General features: G+C 51.7%; 1 protein-coding gene across 8 annotated transcripts in view; it reads left to right on the top strand.

Annotated features, from left to right (window-relative positions):
* Positions 1-12,478, top strand: part of LOC116950657 (V-type proton ATPase 116 kDa subunit a 1-like) — a 76,160-nt gene that overhangs the window by 31,304 nt on the left and 32,378 nt on the right. For 2 of the 8 annotated variants that reach the window (XM_032968644.2, XM_032968635.2), the window contains exons 13-20: positions 343-500; positions 1,335-1,425; positions 1,741-1,859; positions 2,611-2,824; positions 6,155-6,262; positions 7,303-7,410; positions 8,617-8,637; positions 9,699-9,816. In XM_032968644.2, coding sequence (XP_032824535.1) covers positions 343-500; positions 1,335-1,425; positions 1,741-1,859; positions 2,611-2,824; positions 6,155-6,262; positions 7,303-7,410; positions 8,617-8,637; positions 9,699-9,816 — 937 coding nt within the window. Of the gene's footprint in view, positions 1-342; positions 501-1,334; positions 1,426-1,740; positions 1,860-2,610; positions 2,825-6,154; positions 6,359-7,302; positions 7,411-8,616; positions 8,638-9,698; positions 9,817-12,478 lie in introns of all 8 variants that reach the window. The other 6 variants (XM_032968613.2, XM_032968603.2, XM_032968663.2 and 3 more) reach the window with 3 other exon arrangements.

Here is a 12,478-nt window from a genome sequence, read left to right as displayed (position 1 = left end):
AAGATTAAGGGGTAAATCGACACATGGCCGGTACGGCACGGATCCTAATCTATTGCTTCTAGTCCCGGCGACGTTTCCCCATCAACTAACTTGTGGTGGAATTGTTTTAGTTTGGCAAATTTTTACCGTTTTAGGCCAGCACACAGTGTCCTTAAGTGCTGTTTGTCTTAGAGGACCACACTGTGTCGTTATTTACGAATGTGTTAACTTTTTCCCGTTTTTTTTCTGCCTGTCCACCACCGCCAGCGTGTGGCGGCCGCAGCGTCACCAAAACGTCTGTCCATAGTTTCCGATGCGGAGGTCATCCCGTCACCTTATCTGTGCTCCCCGCCTCCTCGGCAGATCTGGAACACCTTCTTCGCTGGGCGCTACATCATCCTGCTCATGGGGCTCTTCTCCATCTACACGGGCCTCATCTACAACGACTGCTTCTCCAAGTCGCTGGACCTGTTCGGATCCTCCTGGAGTCCCCGTGCCATGTTCGCCTCCAAGAACTGGACGTGCGTGCTTCCCTCTTCGCTCGGGGCAGACTTTCACATCGCTGTCCGGAGATGGCAGCTCACAGTCTTGTGACCTTTCGTTATTCGTGGCGGTGACGAAGCCCAGTTGTGACGCGTTCGCCGCACGTTGCGGACGTCGGTGGTTCGAAACCGGCGGGCCGCCCTGATTAATACTGCGGCCTGGTAATAGACGTAAAATTACTACTCGCCGTCTGCTCCTACAGTGGACTTCAGAGATCACGTGACGCAGTTCGGAGAGAGTTTGCCATTGCGTGCGGGCGTCATGGTCCACATTGTCGAACTTCGATAATTGCCTGGAAATTACTCGATTTGGATCGCACGTGGCAACGTTGCTACCCACTGCGAAACTACTGATCACTGCGTCTGTGAAAGACAGCACGTTTGTGCTAGACTTGCGCTGTCAGAATGGCGCGAGCGCCACATGTACTGAACAACGGAAGTACCGGTCGCTAGGCGACGCCCATCCCACTTGCGCTGTGTGACGTAAGGGAGGAAGGAGCCAATCACGACCAGCCAATCAGAACACGGGTGATTGTTTTGGAAAATACAATTCTTATGAATCTTTTTAGTTAAATAAATATTCTGATCCCCATCGTCCTATTGGCTGAAATTGTAACCGTATATTAGATAGGTGTTATATAAAAATCACTGTCTATTAAACAATGCATTCCCAGAGTCTGACAGAGTAGATTTCCAATCAAGTGCTTTCTTTTGTAAAATGGGAACTTTGCTTTGTGAAGTTTGGTATTAAGCGTGACGGGCAGTGTTCGTGAACAGCTGGCAATGTTTACTCCGCTCTATGTCGAATTGCAGGATTGCGGATCTAAAGGGCAACTCCATCCTGCAGCTTGACCCAGCTGTCCCCAACGTGTTTGGCGGTCCTTATCCGTTCGGGATCGACCCCGTGAGTACTTAACATTCCTCCACCAAAGCTGCAGCATTCCCATTACGTTGCATAATTGGGCAGTTTACAAGCCAATTAAACTTCCGCCCGCTATACCTCCGGCATCCTGACCTTGACGAGTGCTGTTTCTCGCCACGGATTTCCTGCCATTTTCAAGCTTTTCAAGTGACTACGTAACCCGAGCCGTGGTTGGTCACGGTAGGGTGCGTGAACTTTGCGCGCATCCATCGCCATGGTCGGGGGGTGGCCGCAGTTTCGCGGTGTTCTTGTCTCCGTGCAAATTGGATTTTTGACGATTGTCCGCGGTTTTTGCAGATCTGGAACGTCGCATCCAATCGCCTCACCTTTCTCAACTCGTACAAGATGAAGATGTCGGTTACCCTGGGCATCATCCACATGGTGTTCGGAGTCGTCCTGAGCCTCTTCAACCACATGTACGCTCCTGCCTTGCTCTCGTAAACACGCCGAGCGTGAATGAATGAATGAATGTCACGCGCGTTGATTTGGTTGGAATATTCTTACGCTCAGGTAATCACGATCTGGTGCGAACATGGGAATGTTATTGTGCCACTGTGCATAATAAACACACCCATCATCACACTAATCAGAAACCGCAATTTCGTAAACTACTGTTCGTATGCTCGATCTGTAATGTGATTCATTTCCCATTCCCTCGCCCGTCCCCCAGAGACCCGCCAGCCAATCACGTGATTGGCTGCTAGACTGCCGGTATATTTTTGGGCGATTTGTTCAGAGCAAAGTGGCAACGTTGGGTTTAAATAATAATCTCAACTTACATTGAACCGGCTAACATGCCCTAATCTGGCCTGGTGGATTGGAGGGTGAATAAGTGGTTCACAGAGGGTTGCAAGATCACAACCTGGTGAGGGGTTGACTTGGCCCATCATCACTCCAGGGTGGATCTAATAGGTACCACTTTGTGGGGAAGTTCACACTGGTTATCCTATGGATAGACTAGCCCCCTGCCATAGGAATATGGAATATGCACCACTGGCTCTGCAGCGTTGTAAACTGGAGATGAGTATCGCCTCCATGCTCATTCGAGCAGCAGGAACTCTCTTTGACTTGGTTTGTCCGCCAGCTATTGTAGTTTTATCGTGAAGTGTATGGCGGGTAAAATGCGTGTGTTTTAACTGTTGCTTCCTTCCCAAATGCCCTTCATAGTTACTTCCAGAAGAAGTGGAACATCTACCTGCAGTTCATCCCAGAGATGATCTTCATGCTGTCGCTCTTTGGCTACCTGGTCATTCTCATCTTCTACAAGTGGTGCAACTATACGGTGCACGAGTCCAAGCATGCGCCCAGCCTGCTCATTGCCTTCATCAACATGTTCCTCTTCACATACAGCGACTCAGGCCCTAATATCTACAAGGGACAGGTCAGCACGCTCTTTGCGCTCGCTCGGGCTGTTTGAATGTTTTCAGGAGGGGAGGAAGCGCGTCGCCCGTCGCCGCCCGTCGCGGCGGTGCCCACCGCGCGTGGCGCCGGTGGTCCGCCCAACTGTGGCAGATTCTATTTTTATTTTCAAAGCGCCGCGTTTTCTCCTGCGTGGCGGGCCGCAGCTTTTTCATCAAAGGGTTGGCGGTGGCCTGCGAGTCCAGAAAGGTCGGACACCCAACGGCCTAGAGCCCGTGACCAATTTCCCGGAATGTTCCCTCCCGGTTGTGTCACATCTCGGAAGCTCTAAGCAGGTGTTGAGCGTGGACTGTGCTTGGATGGGTGACCACCATTCGCTACGGGCGTTATAGGCTGCCGCCGGCCTTCGTGGTGAGTAGAGGAGTGCAGCAAGGTAGATTGTGCGACTGGACTTGCGCGCCCTCACGTGCGGTCCCACAACGTCTGTGCTCCCCGTCTTCACCAACCCCCGCTCCTGGCCAGCGTGGTGAAGTATGGTCAAATCTTCCCTCACGGCCCCGGGGGCGAGAACTTCATCCTGCTGTGGCTTGTCAAAAGGGCTCTCTCTACACGTGCACTTGCGTTGACCGACAGAATACATTGGGAGACTTTATTTGGCCCAACAAAGTTTTTACGCGATGAACTTTTGCATTTTCTCAATTCTCTTATCATTAGAAGTATCCACATACATCTGTAGTTTGAAATAATGGCAGTTTTATTCGATAACACCTCGTGAGATCTTTACTGTTTTGTCGTTTAGAAATCACTTCATCGTTGTTGAAGAAAAATACTCTTAAGTTGTCCCTGTGATTGTCGCTCTTGTAAACAGCAGATTAATAATCCGGCAGGTTTAGTGATGAGGGCCGTGTGTGAGCGGGACGAGTGGGCAGTGCCGTGTGTGTGTGTGTGTGAATGAGAGTGTAGTACCGTGTGTGTGTGTGAATGAGAGTGTAGTGCCGTGTGTGTGTGTGAATGAGAGTGTAGTGCCGTGTGTGTGTGTGAATGAGAGTGTAGTGCCGTGTGTGTGTGTGAATGAGAGTGTAGTGCCATGTGTGTGTGTGAATGAGAAATAAGTGCCGTGTGTGTGTGTGTGTGAATGAGAGTGTAGTGCCGTGTGTGTGTGTGAATGAGAGTGTAGTGCCGTGTGTGTGTGTGAATGAGAGTGTAGTGCCGTGTGTGTGTGTGAATGAGAGTGTAGTGCCGTGTGTGTGTGTGAATGAGAGTGTAGTGCCGTGTGTGTGTGTGAATGAGAGTGTAGTGCCGTGTGTGTGTGTGTGAATGAGAGTGTAGTGCCGTGTGTGTGTGTGAATGAGAAAGAAGTGCCGTGTGTATGTGTGTGAATGAGAGTGTAGTGCCGTGTGTGTGTGAATGAGAGTGTAGTGCCGTGTGTGTGTGTGTGAATGAGAAAGAAGTGCCGTGTGTGTGAATGAGAGTGTAGTGCCGTGTGTGTGTGAATGAGAGTGTAGTGCCGTGTGTGTGTGTGAATGAGAGTGTAGTGCCGTGTGTGTGTGAATGAGAAAGAAGTGCCGTGTGTGTGTGTGTGAATGAGAGTGTAGTGCCGTGTGTGTGTGTGAATGAGAGTGTTGTGCCGTGTGTGTGTGTGAATGAGAGTGTAGTGCCGTGTGTGTGTGTGAATGAGAGTGCAGTGCCGTGTGTGTGTGAATGAGAGTGTAGTGCCGTGTGTGTGTGTGAATGAGAGTGTAGTGCCGTGTGTGTGAATGAGAGGGCGGTGCCGTGTGTGTGTGTGAATGATAGTGTAGTGCCGTGTGTGTGTGTGAATGAGAGGGCAGTGTGTGTGTGTGTGAGAATGAGAGGGCAGTGTGTGTGTGTGTGGTTGAGAGGGCAGTGTGTGTGTGTGTGAATGAGAGGGCGGTGCCGTGTGTGTGTGTGAATGAGAGGGCGGTGCCGTGTGTGTGTGAATGAGAGTGTGATGCCGTGTGTGTGTGTGAATGAGAGTGTAGTGCCGTGTGTGTGTGTGAATGAGAGGGCAGTATGTGTGAATGAGAGTGTTGTGCCGTGTGTGTGTGTGAATGAGAGTGTGGTGCCGTGTGTGTGTGTGAATGAGAGGGCAGTGCCGTGTGTGTGTGTGAATGAGAGGGCAGTGTGTGTGTGTGTGTGGTTGAGAGGGCAGTGTGCGTGTGTGTGAATGAGAGGGCGGTGCCGTGTGTGTGTGTGAATGAGAGTGTGATGCCGTGTGTGTGTGTGAATGAGAGTGTAGTGCCGTGTGTGTGTGTGAATGAGAGGGCAGTATGTGTGAATGAGAGTGTTGTGCCGTGTGTGTGTGTGAATGAGAGTGTGGTGCCGTGTGTGTGTGTGAATGAGAGGGCAGTGCCGTGTGTGTGTGTGAATGAGAGGGCAGTGCCGTGTGTGTGTGTGAATGAGAGGGCAGTGTGTGTGAATGAGAGGGCAGTGTGTGTGAATGAGAGGGCAGTGTGTGTGAATGAGAGGGCAGTGTGCGCATGCCAAGCTTTCAATGGGTATCCGTTGGTGTACGTACTGGGGGTGGGGGGGGGGGGTTTGGCAGTAATCGTGAATCGTTTGTATATCTGATGAATGTGGCACTCGATGAGCACCTTTCCGTGATTACAAGCAACCGTACACTTGTTTTTACACATTCTGTCCGCAGCTATAGGCGATGTTGACAGCGCATGTCTGGCCTGGGCACCTTCGTAGGGCGAGTGACCAACCTCACGGCAATACACTTCTATAGATTGTCCCATCTCTGTTAACGATCGTGGTTTTACGTTACTTTTGAGGTAATGGTTTTTAGAATGATTGATGGTACTTTTTACAAACGCGGTTATAATCCGTGTTGGTGTGGCCGCTATCTCTCCAGACAGTGGCCTCGCGTCCGCTGCAACTGATTGTAACACGAACGGTGCTCACGTATTCCATATTTTGTTTACGTAGCTGCCGCTGAATTATATTGTCAGTTTTATTTGTATTTATTACCGTTGCTCGTAATATTTGCGCCGTGTTTGCCACAAGGCCTCGTTAGCGTAAGATAAATATAGTATTTTGATGGTTTTGTGTGGTTGCAATTAGGGCACTGATTGATTGATGGAACATTCGTCAATTTATAATCGTCAGTGTTGCTTGTTTAATGTGGAAAAAATAACATGAAATCCCACGCAATCATGAACTTGTATGAAGAATTTGAAGGCGTTTGCCACAATATACGACATTGGTGAATTTAGGTGGCACAAACCGCGCTCGTTTGCCTGAGTTGAAGCGCACCTGGGAGCTCTCGCCGTCGCCAGAGAATGCAAGCGAGCGGCTCCTGCCACCGCTGACGAGCGTTGTCTGCGTGCAGCGAGGGCTGCAGTCCTTCCTGGTGGTGCTGGCGCTGCTGTGTGTGCCTGTGCTGCTGGCGGGCAAGCCGCTCGTGCTTTGGTACGAGGACCGGAGGCGCCGTCACCTGGTGAGACCGCGGCCTCGGCACGCAGGCCCGTCTTCTCCAGACGCCGCCGCCGGCGCTCCTTCTGCCCCTGCTTCTGCCGCCGCTGCCGCCTCTGCTGTGCGATTCCTGAATCGTCGCACCTTAGCGCAAAATGTCGTAGAGCGGAGGTCGGCGTTGTCGTTGGCCGCGAGGTCGTTACTCGTCGTTAGCGGGCTGTTGCGGGAGGATGAGGGAGGATGGCCTTAAATTGCAATCTCCAGCTGGGTTGCCGGGCGCCTGCGCCAATTTTAATGCCGCAAGCACAAATTCCCATTTAATGATCTTCGAAACAACCCGTGCACATCTGTTTGTGCGCGTGCCTCGTTCCTGCAATTTAATTTTTTTTTATTTTAATGGGAATAATATGCAGATTTTTTACACTTTCAAAGTGTGCCCTTTTCTGCTTTTCTATAGTTTGTATGGATAAAGGGGCGTAGGGGAGCCATGTAAAGAATTTCATTTTAATTTCTTTTTCTTTTTCCACACCCATTTAATTATCATATTTTGAGATTTTTAGCCGGGATACACATGATGAATATGGCGTGTGTATTTATGTACGTCGGACTTCTTTCGCACCATACATAGTCAACCGTACTCATCTCAGAATGCCACGAGACACCGAAAACAGAGCTGTGCGGCGGGCATGCACATCGTTACATAAATTATGGAAAATAACAACCAGAGTGGCAAATCAAACGTGATTGCCGGCTCGACTCGTTTGAATTCTGGACAATTTATGCCATTAACGACGCAGCCGCTCTGCTATATTTCCACGTGTCACTATATCGTCGTGGGCAAGACGAGCAAGGTGCAGTCAAAAGCGTGCACCGTACCGGCACGCGTTGGCCGTGCGCGCCCAGCCAGGCGCTCGCGCCCCCCGTTGGTGCCGCGTGCGTCCGAGCGTCGCCGTGGCTACGAGGGGGAGGCGGCGCTGGGCTCCGGCGGCCGTCACGGTCCGCGTGCGACCGCGCCCGCCCGCGCCGCTCACCGCCTGCTTTCTCTCGGCGCGCGTGCCATCGCAGGGAACCACGAATTTCGCCGGCGTGCGCGTAGGGAACGGGCCTACGGAGGAGGACGCGGGCATCATTGACCACGACCAGCTGTCCAACCGCTCGGACGAGGAGGAGCCGGTGAGACCGCCGCCCCCCTCCGCGTCCCCCCGTTGCCGAGCCGACCGGCTCACGCCCCCTAACGCTCCTCTGACGCCCCCCCACCCCGCCCGCGTTGCCACGCGGCTCGCTCCCTGGAGCGCGGTGCCCTTGCCCACGCTCGCAAAACTCGGCGAGGGCACCAGAAGCTTCGTTTCCGTCGCGCTGCCGGGCCCCGCGTGGAGGAACTAACGATCGCAGTTGCGGCAAGGACGAGAAGTAGATTGATGCCTCGCCTCATTGCCCTATATATTAGGGGCCGTATTACCCGAGCCGTACGCTCGCTCATGCAAATGCCCCCCCCCCCCCCCGTGTCATTTTTCACTAAATTCTTGATCATGTGCCCCAATGCGAGCTTTCCACGGAACCCCGGCGGCCGGAGGAAATGCCGTATTAATCCCCAGCGATGTGCCACATGCTTTGCTTCAGTCTCGGGGATTTGCAGGAGTAGAGCATGACAGCAGCATGCGAGCCTGCCCCCGCGGTCGCCTGTGTCATGTTCTTCAAGAAGAGCGAGGGTGGCGGTGGCGGTGGCCGCGGCGGCTGCCACAGCCGCCGCGGCTGTGCTCAGGCCGGGGACTGCAGGGAATTGCTCGCCTTGACACTCGTGGAATTATTTTGTTTTGTTTTTAAGCCCCGTGCGCATCGTGAGAAACGTGACCTTTCGGCAATACCAGCTGCGGATTATGATTTCTCTGCAAACAGTTTTGTGTTTTGCTGTGTGGTTGGTTGGTTGGCGTTCCTGGCTGTTGTGATTGCACGGCCGCGCCACTCGCAGCCGGGTTGCCGAAGTAATATCGCCTCTGCGTGGGAGCATTCTTAAACGGAGTTAATTGAAACCGTTTAACCGACGCCGCAGCGCACGGTGACGGCACGGCGGTGTGTCCCACGTCATAACATGGAGCTCGACGCTTTCTACAATGCAATAAATATTCAGCGATGTAGCTTTTGAGGCACATATCGTTTGACACGTACATATCTATGAATATATATTCCTCACGGTGGCACGATTGTCGTTCTTTTCCCACGAATGAGAGCACGAGAAACGCCTCGCACAAAGGCGTGACGTCTAACAAACACGAGGGTTGACTCTTTTTATACTTTCTTTGGCCTTGTCGCAAATTAACCGATGTTTTTTTGTTGTTGTCGTCCACTTCGCGACTGACAACGGAACATAACGTTTTTAAGCCTGCGGAGAAGGAGCCGCCGGTGAGTTGGTTTGGTGCAGCTCCCCGCACGCCCCCCTTGCACGCTTCGCTTTCCGTGTGTAACCATCGACGTGCGCGCGCGTGTTTTCCGCAAGTCTTCGCGTGGCGTCCCGTCGTGGTTGAGATTGTCTTAACGCTGCGTGCGTTGCGGGCCATTTACACCCCGTAGATCACGTGCAGGGGCCATAATGGCGGTTGTGTGTGGAAACGGTGGGGTGGCGTGTGGGGCTTTGGGTGGGAAGGAATTGAGCCTCGTTGTGATTTCAGACATTCCACTTTTAACTCCAGCTGTTCCACTCCTGCGACACGTCCGCGTTGGCAAAACCGCATGCAAATGTGCGGCATTCATGGGGACAGACAGCCCCCCACCCCCAACTGCCCTCCCTCCCCACCCCACGGTCACGATGTTGTTGAGGTTCAGGCGGCGCTGCCTCTCTTCGCTTTCCCCCCTTTGCCTCTCACAAATGCAATCTTTGATGATTTCCTAACCCGTGATCTCTGATTTTTGGTGGTGGAGTTTGCACCTAACACCAAATCGTGGAATCATTCAATTCCTGGTTTAATCACAAAGTGTAATTGCTCTGTATGTTTTATATTTGTCGTGGCTATATATTGCACACGTCGTGAGAGATAGGATCGCATTTGGAGCTACTCTGTGATAATACGCTGACAATATTTGAAGGATATTAAAAGGAAAATCCCAGCGTTTTTTTACCAAACAGAGGATTGGGGCAGCGTTCATCTGCGTTGGCCACCTTGTAAGCCAAAAATGTAAATTCCACGTGTGTGTGAGTGGCAGCTGATCCATAGGGTGACACCATTCACTTTCCACGCAGTATTACTCAATTTAATGATCTAGCAGGATGATGAGCCGAGTATATCCCAAACTGGCTTTTGAACTTGTAACATTCTAATTGTGAGTAAAACATTCAGCGGTATTTAGTATATATATAGTTTGCATATAATGAAACAGAACGCCTACGTAACGCCGCACAGCGGGACTGGCCCTGCCGCGAAACCGCATGACATGGAAGGTCGGGTCGTGCGCTGTGTTCCCTGCAGTTTGACTTTGGGGACGTGTTTGTGCACCAAGCCATCCACACCATCGAGTACTGCCTGGGCTGCATCTCCAACACGGCCTCCTACCTGCGCCTCTGGGCCCTCAGCCTGGCCCACGCCCGTGAGTTCACCCCCCCCCAACCCCCCCCGCGCTCTCGCGCCTTTGTCGTTGTGACCTCGCGATTTGGCGATATAACAATCCACGACAGTCCCAACTTCCTGCATCTCGTCCTGAGGATGCCTGACGCAGTAGCGAGCGGATCATTGCGAATCGAAGTGCCGTGGCGTTACGCGCTCGTACGCTGCGAGTGGCCATCTCATTGGTTTCTCCCTGTCGGGTGGTGGAGGGGCTTTACGACACAAAATTGAGACCAGTCATTACGTGGCCTAACTGCGACAGCGTCCGCGATCTTAATGTTGGCTGCTAAAACCTACGTGCTAAATAAAATACATTGCTGCCGCCAATAAGATTTGCGACCCTCCACCACGCAATAGACCCAATCAAATCAAGTTGTCACATCGTGGGTAAATATGGCAATTGATTTAGTTTTTTCAGCAAAACCAGAGAAATATTAAAAAGCAAAGCAGCATTTTGACGATTCTATCCGGTGTGAAATTGTCAAAATGTCGCTTTTCATCGTTCTTCCTCCTCCTCCTGCAGTTCGCTTAAAAAATTATAAATAGATTGGCATTTTCGCCCACGATGTGATGACTTGATTTGATGTGCTCTGTCGAGTCACAGTTAACAATGTACACTGCACCCCCCGCGACGATGTAACGTGAAGAGCGATGAATAATGAATGAACGTCGGGCGTGAGAGCCCTACGTCTAAAAATGAATAAACACTGCGCATGGAAATAGAGAGCACAGCGGGCTGATGTGGTGACCCTCTGGACAATTTTCACTCAACTCTACGACACATTACCCTGGAGACGCACGCGGCTATTTTCACAACAGTACTTTGCGAGCGTGAACGGGGAAAACAAACCTACGCTATTTTATAGGCAACATTCAGCACTAAGCGGTTTTTAAGCCTCCTCCGCCACTTTTCCGAGATACGCACCCCCAGCCACCGCGCACTGGTGGAGCTCTCCGTGCCTGCCTCTCGACAGCAGCTGTCACACACACGGGGATTCGCATGCGAATATAAATGAGCTAATCAGCAATCGTGCCGCATTGATAACTTGGACGGAACGTAACCGAATCAGACGGCGTATTTTTTCTTGAAGATCAAAAATCAAAGTGATATCATGCCCAAAATGAGCATCGAGGCGTCATCAGTTCTCATCTTCCCTTTGCAGCCCCGAGCCAGAGCAAGAAATGCCAGATTCGTATGGCCGGGGCGAGTATCCATGAGGACTACCACCGCTGTTGTCTTCCCCACAAAGTGGTCCTCATTTTATTGATCACAGAGAGATAATGGGCTGACCCAATCCCCATCCAGGGTTCGAACTCGCAACCTTCCGTTTGCGAATCGCTCGCTCTGTTGCTGAGCCACTTGGCTGGAAGATGTAGAACCTTTCAGAAAGTGATCGCCATATATATTTTGCCATAGCATCCAGCAAAACAACAACTAAATCTATACATTTCATTTGCACTCTTAGCAGGTTGTGTCTGGTACCACAGAGGCACCTAGTTTTCCTGGAAGCTGACAGTTGTTATTTTTAAGCATTTTAGGTTCATCAGTTCCCTCCCATGCAGCATCATTGCATTTAATCACACGCCAGTTTTTGAAAGCCTTCCATTAGCTCGCAGCCACGGCGACACGCTGGTAATTAATGAGGCTATCGCAGCTGCCTGCAGCAATTGTTTTGAGGCAGAATGTGCAAATTGCATTTCCTGCTTTGCCAATCTATCTGTGTCTGCACGGCCGGTGAGTGTGCCGCAGCCTAATGAGGAGATCGGATCTACGCGCACTTTATTAGGGGCTCATCTGTATTTCATTTGCATTTGTCTCGCGATTCGGTGAAAATGAAAATTCCACGCATGGGTGTAGCGCGCGCGCTCGCAGACGGCTGTAACTGGAGCCACTGTAACTGTGTAAATCTGTGCTGAGCGCATCGCCGTACGGGCGGTGGTAAATAACGGCCGTCCCGGCGCTGACCCGCATGTAAAATGAGCCGGCGGTGTATCCATTACCGGGCGCTCGCGGACCGGAGGACCGCGATCCGCTGGCCAAGTGGAGCGTGAGTGAAAGCGGTTATGGAGGGGATGCCAATTTTATTGCGGCGTGATGGGAGCCGGCCTCGCCATCATAATAACCCGCCGCTCGTTCACGGGCGCGAGCCCCGGCGGCGGGAGAAACGTCCCCCGCTTGGCAATTCCCCACGCCGCCGTGATGCAATATCGGTGCCCGTCGGTGTGGACAGCGGCTTCACGCGGGCTGCTGCTTGCGCGCAAGGCAATAACCTGGAGCTGGGATGGATGCGTCTCCGGTGCGGGAGACTGGCAGAGATGGTTTTTGACGTTGTGGAAACTCGTACGCTTGGCTTCTGTGTTCACAGTCGAGCGTCTATTGCTTTCATCGAATCAAAAGAAGAGTATCAAACAGCAGTCGGTGGAATGCTGTGACCTCGTCATTAGTTAGATTAATTATATCTGCTGGTTTTTGCTTTTTACTCATTAGGCTATTAACAGCGCCAGGCTTGTTTGCCCGTGAGTTGACGATAAGAAATTCATCACGTGTGGCAATGATGTAACAAGTGAACAAATTAAGCAAAAGCACGTGCCCCTTTCTGACACGGAAGCACGAATTGAATTGAACGTCCACATTTTAGCGGTAC

The sequence above is a fragment of the Petromyzon marinus genome, chromosome 2, assembly GCF_048934315.1.
Source record: "Petromyzon marinus isolate PM22_M1 ecotype Great Lakes invasive population chromosome 2, UKy_Petmar_22M1.pri1.0, whole genome shotgun sequence".
Lineage (NCBI taxonomy): Eukaryota > Metazoa > Chordata > Hyperoartia > Petromyzontiformes > Petromyzontidae > Petromyzon > Petromyzon marinus.
Note: the sequence above shows the minus strand (reverse complement) of the source record. Positions and strands in the feature narration are given on the sequence as shown.